General features: G+C 39.2%; 1 protein-coding gene across 3 annotated transcripts in view; it reads right to left on the bottom strand.

Annotated features, from left to right (window-relative positions):
* Window positions 1-24,570, bottom strand: part of MAGI2 (membrane associated guanylate kinase, WW and PDZ domain containing 2) — a 776,112-nt gene that overhangs the window by 301,472 nt on the left and 450,070 nt on the right. For all 3 annotated transcript variants that reach the window (XM_035549439.2, XM_050708167.1, XM_050708168.1), the window contains one exon: window positions 18,930-19,049. In XM_035549439.2, coding sequence (XP_035405332.1) covers window positions 18,930-19,049 — 120 coding nt within the window. The remainder of the gene's footprint in view (window positions 1-18,929; window positions 19,050-24,570) is intronic.

Below are 24,570 nucleotides of genomic sequence, written 5' to 3'. Positions count from 1 at the left end.
CCATCTGACGTCATGCTGAACAATATATAGGGGTGGCTAGCTGGGGTGGGGGGGCCGGCTGCTCGGGGATAGGCTGGGCATCGGTCAACGGGTGGTGAGCAATTGCATTGTGCATCACTTTGTACACATTATTACTATTATTATCATTATTATTATTATTATTATTATTGTTATTATTTCCCCTGTCCTAATAAACTGTCCTTATCTCAACTCACAGGCTTCACTTTCCCGTTTCTCTCCCCCATCCCGGAGAGGGAGGGGGGAGGGTGAGCGAACGGCTGTGTGGTGTTTGGCTGCCAGCTAGAAGTTGGAGCAGCAAACTTTTCAGAGAACCCCTTTCTCTCGATTGTTTTCTTTTGTAACTCACGTACCCGTGCCTCTAGGGTCTCAGGGTCTCAAACAAACAAACAAACAAAATTAATAGCATGGGCTTATAAGAACAAAGGCCAGAATTCAGAGACTATTTTCTAGGTAGAACAGGAGCAATGATCCAGAACACCATTTCCATAGGAAATAAGGGCAAGACAACCTACGGTTGTGAGGTTGATCTCAATAAGTTTCCAAGAGCAGAAGACTGCGATCCATTTCTTAGAAACACCCTAAAAATGCAGAATGAGGGAGGACCTTTTAGCCAAAGCATGCAACCAGAAACGTGTGAACTGTGCCAACAGTCTGGGCAGCCTGGTGCAGAGAGCTTTAGGAATTATGGGGAGGGGAGAAATTCCTCAACAAACAAGTGAGGAAGTTGTGGATGCAGTAGGCAAGTCAAAGGACAGGGAAAATGGGAACTGAAGGGGCACCATCTTCAACAAAGCAATCTTGAAGTGGAATCATTTTAAGCATAGATATGGAAAGAAAGAAGTGCCTGTGGAAAAGCCTTATGGGGAAACCTCTTGAACTTTTTCTGATGAATGAGCACACCTGGGTGCTCTGAAATACCTTGACAGTAATGGCTTCTGCATGGGGAACCAACAGGAAAAATTATAAGTCTGTGTGCAGTTACAGGGCTATGGTCTCTTTGGGCTCATCGAGACGTGGTGAGATAAGTTACATAATTAGAGAGCTATTACGGTTAGATATAGGCTCTTTTGGAAGGACACGCTGGGAAGGCAAGGAGGGGTTGGTGACCTTTTTGTGAGATTGCAGCTGGAATGCCTGGAGCTCTGCCTGGGGACAAGTTAGGGGCCAGCTGAGGTTAGGAAAGCCAAGGCCTATCTAGAGTTGTATCTGGAAACGGGTGCGAAAGACAATAAGAAAAGAATCTACATGTGTATAAATAGCAAAAGTAAGACTAGGAAAAGTGTGGTCCTTCTGCTGGGCATGGGACTTGGCGATGAAGAACATGAAGAAAGCCAAAGTACTTGATGCTTTTTTTTTTTTTTTTCCTTTTTCTTTTTTCCCCTCAGTCTTTACTGGTAATACCAGCCCTCAGGAGTCCCTTGTCCAGGAGACCAGATGGAAAGTCTGGAGCAAAGAGTTGCCCTTGGTGGAAGAGGACCACCATAGGGAGAATTTAAACAAACTGCACATATATAAATCCATGGGGCCTGGTCGGTTGCACCCACAAGTGCTGAGGGAGGTAGACGATGTAATTGTGAGGCCACTGTTGCTTATCTTTGAAAGGTCATAGTGATTGGGAGAGGTTTATGAAGACTGGAGAACAAATGTCACTCATTTTCAAGAAGGGCATCTGGGGATCTACAGGCCTGACAACCTCACCTCATTCCCTGGGAAGGTGATCAAGCAATGAGTCCTGGAAACCATTTCCAAAGTGGAAATCATGCTTGACAAACCTGATAGCCTTCTACAGTGAGGTTTCTAGCTTTGTGGGTAGACAAGCTAACAGAATCACAGAATCACAGAATTGAAGGGGTTGGATGGGACCTCGAAAGATCATCGGGTGCAACCCCCCTGCCAAAGCAGGTTCCTTAGAGCAGGCTGCCCAGGTAGGCGTCCAGACGGGCCTTGAATATCTCCAGAGAAGGAGACTCCACAGCCTCCCTGGACAGCCTGTTCCAGTGCTCCGTCACCCTCACTGTGAAGAAGTTCTTTCGCATGTTGCTGTGGAACCTCCTGTGCTCCGTCTTGTGGCCATTACCCCTTGTCCTATCCCCACAAACCACTGAAAAGAGGTTGGCCAAATCCCTCTGTCTCCCACACCTCAGGTATTTATACACATTGATGAGATCCCCTCTCATTCTTCTTTTCTCCAGGCTGAACAGACCCAGGTCTCTGAGTATGGGCTAGATAAGTAAATAGGGAGTTAGATAGAAAAATGGCTTTACAGCAAGACCCAGAGGGCTTTTATCAGTGGTACAAAGTGGAGTTGGAGGCCACCAGTGGTGTACTCCAGGGTAAATACTTAAGCTGATAGTATTCATCAAACATAGAATTTTAGAATCATAGAATGGGATGGGTTCAAAGGGTTTTTAAAGACCATCTATTTTAAAGACCTCAGTACCATGGGCAGGGACATTTCTTACTAAATAAAGTTGCAAAAAGACCTGTCCAACTTGACTCTGAAAACTTCCTGTGATGGGGCATCCACAACTTCTCTTCAGGACAAGCTGATTCAGTGTCTCACTGCACTCAATATAATAAATGTCTTCCTTACATCCACTCTAAATCTACCCTCTTTCATTTAAAACCATTTTCTTTTGTCCTGTCACTACAGACCCTGGTTAAAGGTCTTTCTCCAACTTTCTTACAACCCCCTTTTATACTTTGAAAGGCCATTTTAATGATCTGGACAATAGGACAGAGTGCCCCCTCAGAAAGTTTGCAGATGAAAAACTGGGAGGAATGCCTGATATACCAGATGGTTGTGCTGCCATTCAGGTGGACCCAGACCACCTGAAGACTTAGACTGAGAAGAAGTTAAGGAACTTCAACCAGAGGAAATGCTAAATTCTGCACCTGGAGAAGAATAACCCTAGGCACCAGTATGTGCCAGGGCTAACTGTCTGGACAGCAGATCTTCACAGAAGGATTTGGTGGACCATAAGCTGACCATAAGTAATACATCTTCACGGCAAAAATATCAACAGTGTCCTGGGTGGCGTAAGGAACAGCATTGCCAGCAGGTCAAGAGAGGTGATCCTTCTTCTGTGTTCAGCACTGGTAAGGCCACTTCAAGATTCCCTAGTACAAGAGATACACGGTCATAGCGGAGAAAGACCAGCAAGGGCCATGAAGGTGGTGAAGGGATAGGAACATCTTTCTGGTGAGGAGAGGATGAGAGAGCTTGGACAGTTCAGCCTGCAGAAGAGAAGTCTCAGGGGAATCTATATATATAATAAATACCTTATGGGACAGAGGAAGGCTTTTTTCAGTGATGCCCAGTGAAAGGACAAGAGGTAATGGACTAAAAATAAAAACTGGTAAATTTCATATGAACACAGTAAAAATTGCTTTTAATACGAGGGTGGTCAAACACTGAAACAGGTTGCTTAGGTGTGTGGTCTCCATCTGTGTAGATATTCAAAACCCAGCTGGTCATGGTCCTGAATAACCTGCATTAGCTGACTGCTTGAGCAGAGTAGTTGGACTAGTTGACCTGAAGAAACTCCTTCCAACCTAAATGATTCTGTGATTCTGTGAGTCAGTGATCTGAGGATGATTGCTCCACAGTTTGTGCCAGACAGAACAAGAGTAGAAAGACGGTCTGTCAGTCAGATAAGAGATAGCCACAGCAATGTCAAGGTGGATGTCACTGAATAATATCAGGTTTACTGACATTAGTAGACCTGAATCCTGACCCATACCTGTCAGGCTTCTTTTGCAATCCTAGGAAATTTTACAGCTGACTTCCTTTAAATTTATGCTCATTAGGGCCACTGATGAAAATGTTAGCTTGTCTCTGTATCCATACTCTGTAGGCTAAAATGTTACATTTCACTGTCCTCTGTTTGAAGAGGCATCAACCCTGGAATATATTCCCTGTTCTGCTAAAACTCCTATGGGATAGTAAACATGTCTTTACCTGCAAGAGAGGATCACCTCATCTACTTAACACCTTAGCGTATGCCCTGTAATTTACAGAACCCAAAGTTAAGAATTGAAGTCCTCAGTATAGAGAATAGAGAAAACTGAATGTCTCTAGGGGTTGATTAAGAGCAAGAAGTTATACATTTAATGTTATACAGTGTGGATAACCTCCCAGTCACACAATGTTTTTCCTGGTGAATTTCTGACTCATTCACACAATGAAAATGCACACTTTGAAAACATTCAGTGATAAATAGCTATTCAATGCTTATTTTTATCTGAATGCTGTGTCTTCATGCCACATATCATGCAAACTTTTGCAGTTGACAGAGCAGATGTGCTGTAGAAAGGTTTTTTATTCCTTAATCAAAGAATGCAAATAAAGTATCAAAAGTAGCTGGTTTGTTTTACCTTCTTTTTCCTTGATGACTTATGCGGAATGGGACCTACAAAATCCCTCTGAAATACTCTATCTCAAAAACCAATGTAATACTTAGCACCCTCAATATGAAGGGTGGCAAGAATGAGATAAAGCTGTGAAGGAAAGTAATTATTCTTTAAATTGCAGTCCAACTGTACAAAGATCACTATAAAAATATATCACTACACTTTGTCCAAACTCTTTTTACAAATAAAGATCTTACTGACAATCTGACAAGTTATGGCAGCACTGAAGGCTGTGGAAACTGTAACTTGTAATTAAAACAACAAAAAATCCAGTTTTTATATATCATACTGTAAGACCACTATATTTCTGAGTGCAAAAGCCTGTTTCCTGAAAAATAGTACTGTCTATGTAATGTCAGTTTCTTTCTGAATCTTGCCCATCTAATCAGAGTGCCACACTTCAATAAAATGATGTCTTGTGCTTATATTCGCTTTCATTGTTAGAAGACACTACATTAAAAACAGGCTTTGCACAAGCCCTGTGACATTAAGGTAAATACTCCAAGCAATCACTCTAGAAACATAAGATGAGGAGCTGATGAAACATTCAAAAACCTGAAAGATTTGCCTCAGACTTTGCCCTTTAATTTTATTATGCCTGGAGTGATTTCTCTTTTACCCCATGTGATTTTCACAGGCAAAATCACTAGTGCCAAGAGTCAAAATCAGTTTAGGATGCAATAAATTACTCATAATTAATCAAACTAAAAAGCATATGGAATTTAAGCAGAGACTGACTAACCCAGAAGACTGCAGATGCAAGCTCTACTCCAGCTGATTCAGCCTAATCATCAACTCAAGATAATACCAACTTCTCATCTCACAACCCCTAAAAAATCCCACTCCTTGCTTCTCTGAGCTTGTACAAGAGAGTAAGGAAAGAGGGTTACTGAGGTTAGTAGTCAGCTTAGCTTCCTCGTGACACAAAGCACCTCCTGTTGACTCTATTCCTATTAGAAGTTCATGCCTTACACTTAAGAACAGTCCCAGTAAGGAAAAGTCAACAACCTTATCCCTCCTATGGATAGCAAAACAATATCTTTGCTTTCTCCTAATCAACCAACTGTACTGTCTTCATCTCTAGGGTCTTGTGTTATCTAGAAAAACTTTCTTTGATGTTGCTAGTAGTCTCTCAAATAGGGATTCATGAAGTAGCAAAGGATGGGCACTACTACTGCGAGGATATTAATCACAGAATCATAGAATAGTCTGGTTTGGAAGGGACCTTAAAGATCATCTAGTTCCAATCTTCTGTCATGCGCAGGGACACATTCCACTAGTCCAGGTGGAACTGGACTAAAGCCCCATCCAACCAGGCCTTGAACACTTGCAGGGATGGGGCATCCACAGCTTCTCTAGGCAACCTCTTCCAGTGCCTCACCACCTTCAAAATAAAGAATCTCTTCCTTATAACTAATATAATTCTACCCTCTTTCAGTTTAAACTCATTACTCCTTATCCTATCACTGCACTCCATGACAAAGAGTCCCTCCCCAGCTTTCATGTGGGCCCTTCTTTAAGTACTGGAAAGCTGCTATACGGTCTCCCTGAAGCCTTCTCTTCTCCAGGCTGAACAACCCCAACTCTCTCAAGCCATTCTTTATAAGAGAGATGCTCCAGACCTTTGATCATCTTTTTTGCCCTCCTCTGGACTCATTCTAATCATCCATGTCCTTCTTGTGCTGGGGGCCCCAGAGCTGAATGCAGTGCTCCAGGTGGGGTCTCATGGTAGGAGAGCCAAGCTGTGGGGGACAATCACCTCTCTCGCCCTGCTTGCCACACTGTTTTTGATGCAGCCCAGGACATGGTTGACTTTCTGGAATACAAGCACAAATTGCCAGCTCATATTGAACTTCTCATTAACCAACACCCCCAAGTCCTTCTCCTCAGGGCTGCTCAAAAATCCATTCTCTGCCCAGCCTGTATTTGTGCGTGGGATTGCCTCAGCCCAAATATTGCCAGGTGAGGTTAATGAAGGGGATTCGTTAAATAACGTTGTAAGGGGAATTCCTTCATTTCCATAATTTTGATTTGTGTCTTTTCTCTTTCCAGCTAAATTTCACCTCTGAGTGTATAATCATGCTCACGTCTTCATACCATCTGTCCCCTTTCATATTTTTACTGCAGAATCAGTCAGAGTTTTAATTTGAATTTTCATTGATCAAGGGATTTTCATTCTGTCTCAGGCAGGATCGAGGTTTTCCAAACATAATAACAACTTCAGCAGTCTACAGGAGGTTTTATTTATTTATTTATTTATTTTAGAAGTGGAGTTTCTGTGCTAAACAGAGTAGTTTCCCAATATGGCTGGGAAAATATGACAATGAAATGTGTGCTAAGGACTACCAACAGAGCTAGTTGCAATCAAAATTTGCGGAGAGGTTAGACAGATTTTTTCTCAAAACAGTCTTGGTTATAAAGGTATGATCAGCCAGCAGCTTTTGGTTAGGTCTAAATCATAAAAGCAAACTTCTCTCTGACATATCCCAAGTGTCAGTTTGGTGAGGAAGATGTTTGTTGTCAGCTCCTTGGCACACTCCTTGTCCATCTGGAACAAGTGGATAACTTTTCTTTATTGATGTGATGGTGGTGCAGGATCTGCTTCACAGCCTGTGTCCTGTGCCATGGTGTTTCTGATATGCCTTGCACATACTGGGCAAGGGAGGAGGAAATACTTGCACCTTCTACCTTGCCTCTATATAAAAGTCTTTCACAGTCTTACCATAGAAAACCATTAATAGGATATTTTGTGATAGTAAGCAGCCTACATAGCCTACTACAATATAAAATAGCCAACTAGCTTGCTTTAGAATAACTCTTTTGGGATTTTTATAAACCAGACTGAATATAATTCTCTTTAACAGAGTGTGTTAAAAATGCTGACAATCATTGTTCCATACCAGAAGCTGTGTTTTAAAGTTTTTTAGGTGGGAACTAACTGTCCTAGTAAATCTTTAAGTTGTAAAATCATTCAGTTTTCCATTTGTATACCAGCAACCTAATATAGTATATTTACTGTTAATCTGGGCAAGAAGGCAACTATGAGCTACACCATTTCCAGATCTTCCCAGTGATGTGTTTTCCACTTCCTTAGAATGAGGGGACACTGCACTCATATTCTGTGTTTTTCTATCTTTTAAACACCCATTTCCATTGGCCAACCCAGGTAAGATTACCAGCACCTTTTTTTTTCAGCACAACATCCATCCCTCCTCCCTTCCACACTAATTTTCTACACTGGCTCTGCCATCCCATCTGCATGTCTCCTCACTCAAGTTATCACTTCCTTTTTCCTTGTTTTTGCTAGCACCAGCTGTTACAAAATCCCTTTGTACCTCCCCACTGCTCCTGACATGCCCTAAAGAAGAACTAATTATATCCACACTATGACATCACCAATCTTATGATTTCATACTTGTATCACGTGTATCACATTGCTGGTCCATGGAGACCCACTGCTTGACATTCTGCTACAGTTTTTTGTTTGTTTGTTTGTTTGTTTTTCCTTTTTGTGCTTCCCCTACCAACTGCTTTCATCTATTGTCCTTCATCTTACACTGCAAGCGTAAATTCCTGAGGGAAAGGCTGTCCTTTTTCTCTGCTTTTACAGCACCTAGCCAATGGCTCCTGGTTTATGCCTGGAGCTCCCTGACACCACGTAAATACAAATAGCAACAAGAAATAAGGTCAGTTTGATTCTTTCATTTAAAGCTCCTATAACGTCTGTTTCTTAGGGGAGAACATTAAACTACACAGAACACAGAAGAAGAACTGTGTCATTAGCCTACAGTCACCCTCAATATTTGTGTAGAATCCTACATATATATATTCATCCATAGATAAAAAAAAAAAAAAAAGGGGGGGGGGGGGAGAGGGAATTTGATTCCCTTTCACCATTGTAAAAGTTCATCAGGCACATGCAACTCATAAGGACATTTTGTTACTGTAGATTTTTTCCTTGAGCCCAGAATTCAGTGATGGAGTATGTAGCGTAACTTGGGGGTGAACCGAGATCATAGCAAGATATTTGTCTTTGCATTCCTCTGATCTTCAGCAGCCTTGAGAATGGTCTAAACTACGTCAGACACCAACATGTTGTGGTCATGGCTAAGTCACACCCTATCTCTTCCTGATGATGACTAAGGGAGATTAGACTTACAGTTAAAAGAGTCTGGAGAGAGAAATCTAAATTCTGAAAAGCCTATCAGTTTTCAGACACTGAGGTACCTTTTCTTATGCACTATTTTCAGTGTATATTGCATTTTCCTTAGGTTATTCTAGGACTTTTCTGCATCAGTCGGATCTTTTAAAGCTTATTCTATACTCAGACTATCTTTTTCTATCTGCATGATGTGAAATAACTTTAGATGTCAACCATCAACTGGACTGCTATGTTGTATTCTCTACCAGCATATCTGTACTTGATTTTTGACCCTATCTCCACTACTTTTACTGGAAATACAAGGAGACAAGGGGAGTCTTCCAGTGGCCAAAATAAATAAATAAATAAACATATAAATAAATACCTGCAAAGACCTCTTGATTCTTTTATTTACACAAGGTAAAACAGAATAATTATATTTGAAAACAATGTAAACATAATGTATGGATTTCCCTATACATTTTTGTTAAAAACATTTTGTTAAAACATCCCTATGTTTTGTTTGTTTTTAATATATTTATTTTTATGTTTCTGTTTTTAATTAGAAACTGCTTCACTTTGAAACACAAACACTGCTTTCAGTGCTTGCTTTTTGTTGGCCTTTTATCTTTTTTTAATTAGCTCACTTGGGAAGTAATGTAACTGTATTGCAGAAAAAGTTGTATCAGTTTGTACTTTGTGTAGCTGAATCCTTTTCAATTAACCATACAAATTCTGGCCTTCCTCAGCCACTTATATCTTGATAAGAAACGGCCTATTCCTTTGTTTTGTCCTAGCAGGCAACAAGATGCACACTTTTGTTCACCTATGTGGAAACCTAGATGATTCTGTGTTTCTGTGAATCCACCATAGCAACCATGAACAGGGTTGCATGCAGTACTGCAAAGTCCTAGAATATCTTGCTATTGAAATGGAGTAATAAAAAACAGATTTCAAAAACACACTACCCATCCCAGGGTCATAAACAGGATTTTTTATGTCCTGCTGCAAAGTAGTTTCTCATTAAAGTACAGAAATACAGAAGATACAATACAATCCTTGCTAGCATACAGAAGTCTTATGTTGGATTTATAGAATGTTGTATAAACAAGGGAGGAGTCTAACGGTCACTTTTGTTCCCAGGGAACTCCTTACCACATGTGTGTCAGGGAGGCAGAAACATGGACAGGCATCCAAGGAGAAATAGAGAAGAATTTCCTGAATACACAGGACAGAATTAAGAAGGCCAATAAATGGCTAGAGCTGTAATTGATGAAGGACATCAAAGATAACAGGAAAGGCTTCTACAGGTACAGCAGCAGTGAAAGGGAGGCTGGGAATAATGTAGGTGTCCTGACCAATGTGGTAGGTGATCAAGTGAGGGAGAGCATGTGTTATAGTCTCATAGCTCAGACTGTACAGAGTTTGACAGTGCTTTTTTTTTTTTTTTTTCCTACTACAATCTTATCTTCTTATCTATGTTTAAACTATTGCAGCACAACACATACTGCAAAGTTCAGTTGTTCAGTGTTCAGATACATTCAGAAAGGTATAGGAAATGCACACAGTAACTGGCTGTGCTCTGTTTCATAAGAAAAAAAAATTGAAACCTGATGTGTCACACAGACAGCATTAATAAATACTGTACCGAAGCAGAAAATACTACAGTACAGCCTTTAATTAATCCTTCTAACTAATGCAAATATATTTCTACTAGCTACTTTTAACTTTTCTAAGAGATGAAATTTGGATCTCCACCTCTGAAGGTTACTCTAACTTTTAAATCACATCATTATGAGAAAATTTGTTCCCAATATTAAATTGAAATGCTCATCTTTTCCAGATACATTACATTAGCGCTGGTTACTTATTTGACCAACTTTGAATTATATTTATACATCCACAGGGCTCACACATTTTAAATTCTCTGAGCTTCTCAATCATTACCCAACAAAGCTCTATCTGATGAGTTCTCTAAATTTATTCCCTATAGTCTTCCTGGTAATTTGTATTACTTTTGCCTGGACACTTCAGTTTGTTAACACATTTCTGGTAGTGACTGCACAGAATTTTAAAAAATAGGGCATGTCTTGGGCTGAGCTAAGTTATGGTCTACCCAGATTAGAAAAAAAGGATGAAGGCTAAAGTCATTTATTGATTTCTCTGATGCTGAGATCCCCTTGGTGCTGATATAATTTTGATATAAAATAAAGTACATTGCTAGTGGTTTCAGTGGGCTTGTTTGTGCAGAAAGGCTTTTTGAAGCTCACTGACCCATACAAAATCTGCTCTTTGGCACCCGGTCCTGCCCTACATCGTGGAAACACGCATAAGCAAAGAAAAGTGTTATGTACCCGGGGAACCCATAGACAACTGATTTCCTAAAGACATTACCAGCTGATGTGATATAAAGTGACCCTGAGCTGACAATAAGTTGCTCTTTGTGGTGGACATAGAATCTTAACAGAAAATAAATTAGGTTAATTGAACATCCACACACACTTCTGCTGAGCTATGCAGAATTATCCAGCAGAAATATGTGGTCTACCAAACCGTGTGTGACAGTGGCTAGTCTCTGACCTTGTGCCTAATACAACCGTTGAAAGCAGCGGTGAACACTGACTCAGGTAGAGCAACAGCCTGCTTCCTGGGATTGTCAGAAGTGCTGCTTTGGCAATCTAGAGCCCTGAATCAGGTAGCAGAGCTGTCTGGAAGGCTACCCAGGGAATTCAGTCTAGTGACTGACTTCATCATAGCCCAGTCATGTGCATCCCTATCACAACCTACTTAATATGAGCACAGATCAAGTCTGTACATGGTCATCCTTGATACAACCATCCAGTGGGCAGGGCATGTGAGCAGAAAGATACTCTTCTATTTTCATGCGTAAGAATAGTCATGTCAAACTTCAATTTTCTAGATACCTGTGGGAGTGTTTGACCTATACTGACACATATTGCCCAGGTGCCACTTTTTCATGTTAGATTTTGATGAACATCTAGATGTCATCTTTTCCGATTGCGTGTGTTCTTGTGTGGTAGGCCCAGACTGACCACACGCTTCTGGAAGAATATTTGCCTATTGATATGGCTTGCAGTCTTGACTATCTGTAAGTCTTCCCCAGCTAGCAGCTCAGTTGCAGTGCACCAGTCTGCTATGGTGAGATGGTGACTTGCTGTGGGACAGAGATGGGGGTAGGAACCCTCTAACTGTAAGCCTTGCTGAAGAAGAACCCAAGTGTCAGGAGTGAGAATACCATGTCAGGACCACTGCCCTCACCTGACAGCCAGGGCAGCAGGAGGCAAGCAGTATTGCTTGCTAAACAGTTAGTATTTTAATGCCACTGGTGTTCCTGTCTGTGGATGTTAGCTAAGACAGAAGCCTTATTTCCTAAAATAGAAGTGACCACACACCGGGAATACCAATTATTAAAGTAATGAGCATTTATTCAGCTTCCATTTTCGAACAGAATGGAAGTATGCATGCTGTCACACTAATCCTACATTTCAGAAAGTTTAAAAAGGCACTGTAGAAAGTATGCAAGTTGACCTTTATATTGTAATAGAATAATTTTAAAAATGTCTCTTTTTAATAAAAAAAATGTTTATTCCATTTCTATTTCTTCTTTGCTACTTCATTTGGGAAAATGGAAAAATACTTACATGAAACTTTTTTGTGTGTGTTTTTCTTGTGTTTTGTTTGTTTGATTAAAGGAAGTAAATCTGATGCCTTAAAATACATTAACAAAATTAGAAAGGATTCTCTATAAATGCTGATATACTCACTGGCATTACATTTTAAGGCTTCTGAGAGTTTATATTTTTGAGGGCTATGCTTCCAACTACTTTTTTTTTTTTTTTTTTTTAAAGAAAATAGAGTCAATAGTGCTTTGCATTTTATATTTAATGATAAGAATGAGATTCAGCTCCCTCTGCTGCTTCAAGTGTAAGGGGGAAAAACAACAAGGTGCATAAAATCTTACTAACATAAAACAGGTATAAGAATTCTATCAGATCATGAAGCTACATACTATATTTAAGATTTTTAAAACTAGAAGAGGTTAGATTTAGCTTAGATATAAAGAAGAAATTATTCACTGTGAGGGTGGTGAGGCACTGGAGCAGGTTGTCCATAGCAGCTGTGGATGCTCCATCCCTGGAAATGTTCAAGGCCAGGCTGGATGGGGCTTTGAGCAACCTGGTCTCCTGGGAGGTGACCCTGCCCATGGTGTGTGTGCGTGTGTGTAACTGGGTGATCTTTAATGTCCCTTTCTATGATTCTCTGATTTTATGATTTTTTTTCTCTCTCTCTCTCTTTTAACCTGAATGGTGAATGGTCATATAACCACATTTACAGGTTCTCTGAATATGATAGTGAGAAGAGGGCATCATATGGATAACAGATCTACCACTCTAAGAGGCTCTTGCTGTTGCAAGAATGTGATCTTTACTCTAAAGTATCTCATTGTATTCCTCTATGCCCTTGAAAATACTTTCTGCTGGTAAATACACGTCTTTTGAAAAACTGCTTCTATTTTTGTCTTTACACATCTTTACCCTCAATCCCTTTGTTTACTGTTTTAAATCAGAACATTTCATTAACCACCATATTAAGGTCTTAGGAGGGTAGTAATTTATTATCCTAATTTTCATTAATTTCCTTTGTATCCCTTTGCTGTAGAGTGCTCAGGAGGTGCTGCTCATGAGGTGCATGCAGCGGGGCGGGGTGTGTGTGTGTGTGTGTGTGATTTTGAATTTTCTGTAATTTCTTACATGGAAGATGGAATTAAAACCACTGGAACCAAATACAAATGGTAAAGCCATTGTCACCACAATGCAGTAATTAATAACTCTATGTTCATGTGAAGCAGTCCTTAAGTCATACTTTAAATTTGCAGATCATAAATTAGATGTTTATTGACAAGCATTTGTTGAACAGAAGGTTTAAAACCTGACTTTTGTCTCTGCACAGGCTAAATTTGGCTTGGAAGACATCAGTGAATGAAAGTCTGTCCAGAACTTCATGTCTCCTTGTTTATGAGGACTCTCCACCTGTCAGGTGAAGGAATCAGAACACTTTGGTGTGTCACTTAAGTGCCAGTTTGTGGGAAGAGAGTCACTGGGAAGACCTCAACTTCAACCCACAATCAATTTCCATTTCAGCACAGTAATGGTGACAAAATCAAAAATAGGAAGCTGACCCTCTGAAAATGTTTGTAAAACAACTGAAAGTTTTTAAACCTCAAATAAACAAGAAATACAGAATATTAAGTTTTTACCAACAAGATGTACTCAGCTGTTGTTGTTTAACCCGGCCGGGAGCTAAACACCACACAGCCGTTCGCTCACCCTCCCCCCTCCCTCTCTGGGATGGAGGAGAGAAACGGGAAAGTGGAGCCTGTGAGTTGAGATAAAGACAGTTTATTAAGACAGGAAAATAATAATAACAATAACGATAATAGTAATAATAATAATAATGTGCACAAAACAAGTGATGCACAACGCAATTGCTCACTACCTGCTGACCGATGCCCAGCCTATCCCCGAGCAGCTGGCCCCCCACCCCAGCTAGCCACCCCTATATATTGTTTAGCATGACATCAGATGGTATGGAATACCCCTTTGGCCAGTTTGGGTCAGCTGTCCTGGGTTTGTCCCCTCCCAGCTCCTGCTGCACCCCTAGCCTGCTGCTGGCAGGACAGAGCGAGAAGCTGAAAAGTCCTTGGCTTGGTGTAAGCACTGCTCTGCAACAATAAAACATCAGCATGTTATCAGCACTCTTCTCATCCTAATCCAAAACATAGCACCCTACCAGTTACTAGGAGGAAAATTAACTCTGTCCTAACTGAAACCAGGACATCAGCCTTTGTTTATTTGTTTGTTTAAGAACTTATTAAAAACTGATAACTGGGATAATACGAAAAATGCAGGTAACATTTAGCCTTCTGCCAAATAATGCTCCATTAGTCAAAAAATATGGAAAATTCTGTCTTCATGTAAGCCAGTTGGAATATTACCATAGACTTCAATGGGTCCAAGGGAAGTCCATAATCATATAAGTAGTTAAATGGCTTCAACAAGCTTTGAATTTTAACCAGTGAAAGAATTTGAGATAATTCCAAACAACCAAAGAAATGATTAAAAGTGAATTTGGGATGAAATTAATGATACAATAACTAAAATGATTGCTTTTCATTGGATAAAATTAAGGACTATTCTTATATTAAGAGTAAATATTATGTCTTTGCTAAAACAACTGTTATGGAGGTTTTCTGAAGTAAATAAAAATTCATTAGAAAAAAAGACTTCTTCTTGGTACATTATTCATTGAAGTGCTGGTTAAATTCATTTATTTTCATAATTCTTCCATATCTTTAACAGATATGAACAAACTTTTCTAGGTATGCATTTCTTATAGGGTTCCATGTGACTAAAATCCCTCTTACATTTGTGTTTTTGCAACGCATATGTGTCCTTACAGATTATCACCAAATTCAGATTATCAAACAAATTTCTTTTTTCTCAAAGTGTGTATACACTAAAAAATTATTGTTATTTCTGGTACTGCTACTCTATATGTTCGTTTTAAAAGGTGATTCTACCCTTAGTACGCATTGCCCTTCAACTCTTACGTTATTAATACTTTGTAATGATGTCTCATAATAATCTTCAATCATGTGCCTTAGCGTATCTAGGTTTCAGAGTAATATCGAAGCTGTTACATTTCTGTTTATGAACACTGCCATTCTTACGCAGTATACATTTCAAGAACATTTTCTGTCTACTGATATGCTGCACTGGCTAAGAAATTTTGCTGATCCAATAAGGAAATGGGAACAGCCTATGAAGTCAGTGATCCATGAAGTAAATAAGTCTCTACACAAGTTTTGACACATCAGAGAGATGACAGTATACTGAGACAACCTTTCTACTGGAGAAGTGGTAACAGACAATGGTAAAACACAATATACACACTCCAAATAATTTATTTTGTTTTACTTCAGGCAAACACTCCCTGCTCCCAACAGCAAGGTATTGGTGGAATTCACTGAAATTTAAATACAAAATTAGAACTTAATGACAATCTCACTAAAGTTAATGAGACTTGGACTGCTAATTTGAGTGAGAATGGAAGAGAACCTTGTATAATTCATTTTTTATCTCATTCTGCATTGAATAATATCACTCAGATTGCCATGGAACTTTACCACAGGCAAGCTGCAAAACATGCAGCAACTGTCTATTGCTTTAAGTATGCTTGAAAGAATTCATGTCTATAAACATGGCTTGGTCTTTCCAGCAGTTGCTCAAAAAGCCATAAATAGAAAAGACAGAAATAGTCATGGATTTGTCCCTACTGAAATTAAATGAAAATATTTACAAGTTGGGTAAACTGAATTTTGTTTAGTCTTTATCATGAACTTACTGCTGCTTTTCTACAACACTTTGGAAACCTGCAGTCATTTACATTTGTCACAAAAGTGGTAGGCAAAGAAAGGCATATTCAAAGTCTATGTAGTGAAGAGGATATAGAGCATCCTATTTTTTAAATCTGAAACTTCTATAAATTAAAATCTATTTAAAAACAAACAAGTAAATAAATAAATAGAAGATTTTTTTAAAGTGTTTGAGAAGACAGAAGTATAGAAATATTCTTTCCTGAGAATATAAACTGGTTTTGCCTTTGAATTATACCAGGTTCAGGTCGTAATTGCAACTGTTATTTGCATGCACTAGAAAAAAAAATCCGATTGGTAACTGGTCTTTTCATTAGTATGAGAAAATATCCTGCCTCCTAAAAATGCTAAATACCATAGGTTACAATACAAAAAGTCAGTGTCAGGTAAACCACTTGGCTTTCTCATCTAGGTTACATGGTTATTTCTGATTCTCTTTAGAATTCATGCAGTTGAAGGTAAATGAACTGAATCAGCCCTAGTAGTTGCTAACTGGTGAAAAACTACACACATACACAGAATCTGATTTATTTATTTATTTTATCTCAATTTAATGAGAAATCCCTTCTTGTTAGAGATAAACTAATCCATAACGGTCATGGTTGTATAGTCAACACAAGGTGACTCAGCTAAACTATAAAACTTAGTTAAATACAGAATGATCTTTTCCAGAAATATAATGCAAATCAGTATCTGCAAACCAATCTATTAACAGAGGTGATCATTAAAAAGAAGACTGATTGGTTTCAGAAACCTGATATTCAGTGTTGATAAGGAGAAGAAACTCGGCTCCAAGAACAGGCACATTCACATAAGTTGCTGATCTATGGAAGGACTCAAAAATCATCTTCTCTTGGTGGGGGGAATTTTCTTTGCTCTGGTTGTTATGATTGTCAACAGTAAACTTAATCACTGAAGACAATGTGCTCAGCAAACTTGTGACCGAACGAACAGCAAAATCCTTCCCTGAGGAATGTACTACAGTCATGAGGAATTAATCAGGCAAATGGGGGGATGTAACTTAATAAGGTCCTGGCCAGACATCTCTATGGGAACAGGAGAAACTGCATCTGTAAACTATGAATATTTTCTAATAAATTATATATATATATTACTGTAATGCATAGTTAATATATTACCTATTATTTGGCATAATGCACATATTCTGACTGTGAAACATTAGTCAAAGAAAGAATTTATGCAGAAATTGGTCAGTTGAGATTATTTTGGTTTTCCTTCAGTTTCTGACTTCCTGACTTCAGTGAACTTGTCATCAGTGATCAGAGAATGATATGATAGACTGTGTAGCCATGAATTTGGCACTGTCTTCAGCTAGGTCCCCAGCCAGCCTAAGGAACTATACAGACTTCCTCAACCAGTATTTCACCTTGCTGTCCACTCAGCTCTGATAGCTAGTATTAAAAGACACCTCTCAGTATCCCTCAAGGGACAGAAGAGCACTGTGAATTAATTTAACCTAGCAGTTCAATCTCTACAGACTTGCTACAAACTAATGAAATTACATGGTCAAGCAAAGACAGACTATGCTTAAGCTCCTTTAAAGTCAGCTTCAAACACCTAAGGTAACAAAAAGGTTCTTCCAGAAAGGTTTGTTACTCAATGTCAGAAAAACATAAAATTGTGGTGTTGTACTTCTATTAATATTTATAACTTCTACCATTTGGTGTCAGACAGTGGGAAAAAAGTAGGAAAGGAAAAGAAGATATATTTTCCTTTATTTGACCTTCGTTAATGGAAATATTTGTTACAATTTCTGTATTGATATAACTCTTTATGAAAATTTATTTACTTTCCAGTGGGTACTTTGTGCTGATTAGGTGAGAAAGGATTATTTTCTTTCCTGCTATTTATAACACAGCTAATGATTTTATTTGGGGTGAATAGCTTATTTATCTTCAGATGCTTTCCTTGACAGGGACAAAGTCAGGACAAAATGTCTTCATTGCATTTTCTGCTGCAAGGTAAAAATATGGGGCTGTTTCCTGTAAGTGGTTCTACTCACATAGGTATTCTCATATGTATAGGTCATACTTTTCATAAAAAGGGTGTTCACTGCCATTTTGCTTTCAGAATTGAAGACTACATTAAAAGGATCCATCCACTATTCAGTTACCTTAAATACTAGTACATTTCTAGGAAGCATGAGGTCTAAATACTGTAACAATTCTGGTTTTATTAAAAGGCTCTGCCATGGTAGTTTCACTTTCAGGATAGCTATGTTTTGGGAAAGATTTGAATCAGATGAATCAACAGTTCTTCTGGGAATCCTTCTCTGCACAAAGTTTCTTGTTCTTTGCCCCATGTGCAGATATTTTTCGTGGAGTCATTAGGACAGCTCCTATCCCTCTGTCATATTACAAAATTATCAAAATTATCTTTCCAATAACTTTACAAAGCTCATAAGAGATGACAGCAAATCCTTCCTGTTTTACTTAAATAGTGCTGTTTCAACCTCTGATATACATTGGTATTTGCAAGATCACACATGCAAAGAATCGTCAGCTTTACAACTGATTTCTGTTTTAGAATTTCTTTGTCCTATGTTAGAAATGGAGTTGATAGCTTAAAATTTGTGGAAATATCCTTGGGTATTTGCCATAAAGAAATAGTATTTCTTTCCTATAACTGTAATCAATGTATTATCTTGTTTCTCTTAACTCGTATAATATACTAAAATTACAATGCACCCATCTGCATTTAAATTTCACATATGAAAATATTTTCATAATTGCCATATGGCTCTTCACAAATGCCTGGTATCAGTAGAAATGACACATTTCTACATATATCACATGGAATATCCCAATGCAATTCCATCAAATTAGAAAAAAGCATAATGGAAAGATGAGACAGATTTAGCAGTAAAAGTGTACTTACCTTCATATGTTCCACTTTCTAAGAGGGCACCACTTTTCTCCAGTTCCATAAAATCTTCAACAGTGATGAAAATATAGTCCACACCAGGGACTTCCCCCTCCTTATGTGGCCTTGTGGTGCCTATTAACAATAAGAAAGGTACGCTGTCAAATACATGACCTAAATGTAGAATGATCTTTTTGAAAGTTTTGGACAATTTATAAAGAAAACTCTATAAACAACACAATATGTAGCACATCCTTTTCTTCAGAATGTCTTTCAAAACCATACAGTTACATCTGTGGAAGCCTACAGAGTTATATGAGATGTATGTGTAAGGCTGAGATAAACACCCTTTGAACCCAGATCATTTATTCTCACTAATGAAAATGTATCATATTGTTATTCATTTTACATTGCTACAAAGACCAGGAATTCAAAGGTAACAGGACTTTTTAATGTGTATTTTCTGTAGCTTCAAACAAAGTGTTGTCTACAAATAATCTATTCCATGCTCTTTTAAACATTTATTTAGTACACAAAGTAATAAATCTGTAAGTAAATGTATAAAGGTTATGTTCATACTGCTTGTTTCAGTTCCTTAAGTGGACTTGATAAATGGATAGGCTTAAGAGACTGAGTGATTCAGATCACCTGCTAACTGTGCTGTCAACCTACAGAGGTACTTAAATTTAGTTATTGCCTCTATTGTCATCTCTGGATGACAGAGTTCTATAAATGCCGACAGAAAATATTTCATACATGGTGAGAAGTGACTCAGCCTTAGCTAGGAGAAGTTGAGATGTTAGCAAGAAAGAATCTGAATTTCATCTAATTTCCTAACTGCCCATTTATTTATTTATTTATTTATTTATTTTGTGACTAGGCTATCCCTATTTTGACTGAAACCACTAAATACAACTCAAAACTCCATTTGGAGATGGGAGAGTTCCTCCCATCTGAGGTCCTCCTCAGCTTCAGAGTGTTTGACACATATTAATCAATTCTTTCCTATACTGCAGTGATTGCATCACACTTGTAGGGTTTGGTTTCAAGATTGTTGGCACTAGGAAGCAGATAGGAACTAAGTCTTCCATTTCCTGGCCAAAAGTATAACATCACAATGTTTTGCAAAAGACAGTGTCTTTTCCTTAGTTATTAATCCACTTAATATTAAACACTGTATTCTGACTTTCATATTATGCATCAGTGACTCAGGAATCTGTTCAGGTCAGAATCTATTTCATCTACTTTTTGATGCATATTATTCAGACACCTGAATTTAAACCCAAAGAGTCACTTTTTTTTTTTTTTTTTTTTTTTTTTGGGGTGGGGGTTATTTGTAAGAGTAAGAAAATTAAGTGTAGTTGTCTACAGTTGTTTCATGTGCATGAACTATTTAAGTCAACAGAGATCTTGTTAATGGTAGAAGCAAGAGAGCTATTCATCTGCCTACCTGCTATGAGCTCAATTCATTTTTCTATACATAGGTCTCTTTTTGTGTCTGAGATATCTCAAATGTCTACATAAAGGCAGTAGAAATACAAAGACATATGGCAGACCCACATCCTTCTGGAACGGAAACGGGGAACCAAGGAGGATACTCTAGGGCACTTCACTTACTGCTAGGATCCTGTGTTTAAGCAACTGAATTAAGCCCCAAGACGTAGGTCTCAATCTCATACTGAATTCCACTCTTCATTTAGATCTAATGGATATTTCTGTGTGATGAACAGCATTAAATGTGTCATTTTTTTCTCACTGACAATGACAGGATTCCTGTGCTCCTGGTGATTCCTACTGGCTGGTGCTCGGCTTTCGTGAAGCACTGCAGAGTTGTCCAAACTCCTTGTTGTCAGTGAAGACATAAAGACATAATGGTGTTTTAGTTATGTTATCTGAACTGTTCATTGTAGGCACTGCTTCTCAAAAGCAGCCTGACTGGCTATGACAAAGACCCAAGAAGAAAATATTTTAGTAGCTGTAGTGGGTTTACGTGGCAAGGTTTTGGTAGCAGGGGGCCATAGGGGTGGCTTCTGTGAGAAGGATCTAGAAGCTGCCCCATTTTTGGTAAGGGCCCCATAGCTGACCAAAGCTGAGCCAATAAGTGATGCTGTTTTGCGCCTCTGTGAGAGCATATTTAAGACAGGGAAAAAAAAAAAACACGCTGCGCCACACAGCAGCTGGGAGAGTGAGAGGAGTGAGGAACAGCCTTGCAGGCACCAAGGTCAGTGAAGAAGGAGGGGGAGAGGTGCTCCAGGCGCCAGAGCATAAGTTCCCTGTGGCCTGTGGTGAGGACCATGGTGAAGCAGGCTGTCCCCCTGCAGCCCATGGAGTACCACGGTAGAGCAGGGTTCCACCCTGCAGCCTGTGGAGGAGACCATGGTGGAGCAGGCGGACTTGCACCGACAGAGGCTGCGGCCTGTGGAAGACCCCTGCTGGAGCAGATTCTGGGCCGGACCTGTAGACTGTGGAGAGAAGCCCACGCAGGAGCAGGTGACCTGGCAGGAGCTGCTGCCCATGGGGGATCCAGGTTGGAGCAGTTCGCTCCTGAGGGATGGACCCTGTGGTACAGACCCATATCTGGAGCAGTTCTTGAAGAGCTGCTGCCTGTGGGCAGCCCATGCCGGATCAGTTCAGCAAGGACTACATCCCATGGGAGGGACCCCACAGCACAGGGGACGAGAGTGACTGAGAAGAAGTGGTGGAGAAGAAGCGCTATAGACTGACCATAACCCCCATTCCCCCGTTCCCCTGCGCCGCTCGGGGGGAGGAGGTAGAAGAGGGTGGATGGGGGGGAAGGTGCTCTTGGTTTCTTTTCTTTGTTTCTCACTTCTCTAGCTTGTTAGTAATAGGTAGTAAATCTTACTATCTCCCTACACTGAGTCTGTTTTGCCTGTCACAATAATTACTGTGTGATCTCCTCATCCTTATCTCAACCCTTGAGCCCTTTTCATCGTATTTTCTCCCCGTTCCTCTTTGAGGAGGGGGAGTGAGAGAGCGGTTGTGGTGGAGCTCAGCCGCCCACCCGAGTAAAACCACCACAGTAGCCAACATCAGGAATATGTTTTTATAAATCTGTAAGACATTTTCCCTCATTCCTTCATTAGTCTGATTTCGATTTCCTTTTCATTATAACATTTGAAGTAAAACTCTTCTTATTTGTCAGTTATCTCTACAAATTCATATTTGTAGAAATGGGTTAGATAGGATAATTACTATAGAATTTCTGGAAGGGTATGATTATAGCACTGAAACTCTTACAGTGTCCATATATATGCTGAATTTACTCCATATGGAATATCTTACCGCTGGGGATGCAGCAGCATCCTCAAAGATCTCCAGTCTCTTCTGATAACTTTGCAGAAGCTCAGGGATCCTGGAAAGCCCCTGAGCTCCCATGAGCTCTGCTAACAGCCCAGGCATCAGATGTTTGATCTGCATGCTGTCTCCTGAGAAATATTTCACTCCCAATGTCTATTGACAGGAATGGCAACTTCGTCATAGAACACAAGAGATATACAAACTTTAGCAAATGAAGTCTGTTTTGTTCCTAGATGTGGCATTGGAAAGAAGCTGGCATATTAGACAAATACCTCTCATTGTTTCTTCAATAAGTTTTATGGCCTACTTAGGATTACCAAAAGTTTAACAATTATTGAAGAATCAGACAAAAATACAAATTACATAAAATATGGAGGTGTCACAGAGTCACAGAATGTTAGAGATTGAAAGGGACCCTGAAAGATTATCTGGTGCAATCCCCCTGCCAGAGCAGGAACACGTAAATCAGGTCACACAGGAACACATCCAAGCGGGTTTTGAATGTCTCCAGAGAAGGAGACTCCACAACCCTCCTTATGACCTACTGATCTCCCTGTCAATGCAAATTCTCAGTGATTCTATGATAGAAAGTATTAATACACTGCATTTTTTAATTTTTATTTTTTAAATACCTATATATTCAACAACCTTATTCCACACGGATGACTGCAAAGTCTCATACCAGGTCCAGCAACAGATGCAGTTATCCCTGCATTTCTCTACTTTGGTCTCTACCTTTGGCCAACTCATGTAGACTTAACTTTCTTATTGTCATCAATATGTCTCAGTTACTCCTGAACAGTGTAATGGAGTAGCTTTTAGATTCTGAAACTCTCTCTTCAATTGGGATCTAGAGAGTGGACCTTTCTGCCCTCATGTGACTTGTCATATTCTTTCAGATATGGTACATATATGAGAATGTTTGCATGTGCCCTGCACTATGAATTGAGTATTCTGTCTAAGCTGCTATCTTTCAGCTGAAATGCATATTCCAATTACAGGCTAATTCTGTATCCTTAACACACAGCTTAACTCTACCCTGTTCTCCATTCAAATTACACACCACTGATCCCCACATGTTAGGTAGCCATAAGATACCTTCTATTTAGAGCATCTGATGCAATCATTATCTAGTTCTATAACACTCTGAGATTTCAAAAAGTTCCTATTCTACTTCAAGATGAAACTAATAGATTTTTGTTGTAAAACAGAAAAAAACAGAACTTCATTTTAGTGTGCTATAGACAGCAGCTTGTTAATTCAGTCTCCATAAACCCAGTTTCCCACTGATTTTGCTAGGTGACTAAATAATTAGCGGTGATTCTGATGTTCTCCTTTCTACATTTCTTTTGTGCCCCATAGCTTCACTAGGAATCCCAGTGTAGAAATGGGGATCCTTCATCATTAAAGTTGAATGTAAATGGGCAAATTACACAATGGATATTTTCAAGGAAAATAAGGTTTTCTATAAAAATTCTTGCCATTTCTACATGTACCTTCTATATATATTCTACAATGCCAGGAGACAATATTCTCACTCAAATGGTAACATGGAATGTTCCACCCTCTTTTCTTATAATCCTTGGGGAGTCTGCTTCAGGAGAGCTCTGTATGGTGTTGTAAACTGAATTGTATCCTACAAGATATCAATCACCTCCAAAAAATGGAGGCAAGAGCAAGCCATGATCACTAGCTGCATGTGTTCAGGGTGACTCTTACCCCAGGTACAGCACTTTCCATTCCCAACAGAATTTTATTGCTCTTGATAAAATCTTACTGAGTCCCATTTTCCTCCTGCAGCAGTTCTCATTCCCTCAGCCTGGAGGACCTGAGATCTTGCAAATGGTTAAAGCAATTCCCTGGCTAATGGAGTAATCAATAGTTATCACTTCTTTTACTCCTTTACCCTGGAGGAACTGAGTTGCTGCTATTAATACTTCTGCCTTCTTTACACCTTTCTGTAAACCCCATAGGTTTTGCAATGTACACGTTAACAGATTTAGAGGCAGTTACTGGAGAATCTTAAATATCCATCAAGATCCGAACATTGAAGTCTATATATAAGAATCTTGTAGATCATAGACAATTTTTATTTTTCTTTGCTTTTAAACTAGAGTCTCTGTTCTTAATAGATTTTGCCATTAACTACAGTCATATAGACAGATAAGCAGGCCTAAAAGCTACAGTAATTCAAGAATTAAAACAAGATTAATTCCTAGCCTCATATTTTTACAGAATCACACCAGCTCTTACTATACAGAATCAAGGCTTAACAGGACACAGTTCCTACTGCTTATAATGTTTAGCTTTTTATTAATGTAAAATGAACATAGGAACC

Source organism: Cygnus atratus, chromosome 1 (genome assembly GCF_013377495.2).
Source record: "Cygnus atratus isolate AKBS03 ecotype Queensland, Australia chromosome 1, CAtr_DNAZoo_HiC_assembly, whole genome shotgun sequence".
NCBI lineage: Eukaryota > Metazoa > Chordata > Aves > Anseriformes > Anatidae > Cygnus > Cygnus atratus.
This window is presented reverse-complemented; position numbering and strand designations above follow the sequence as displayed.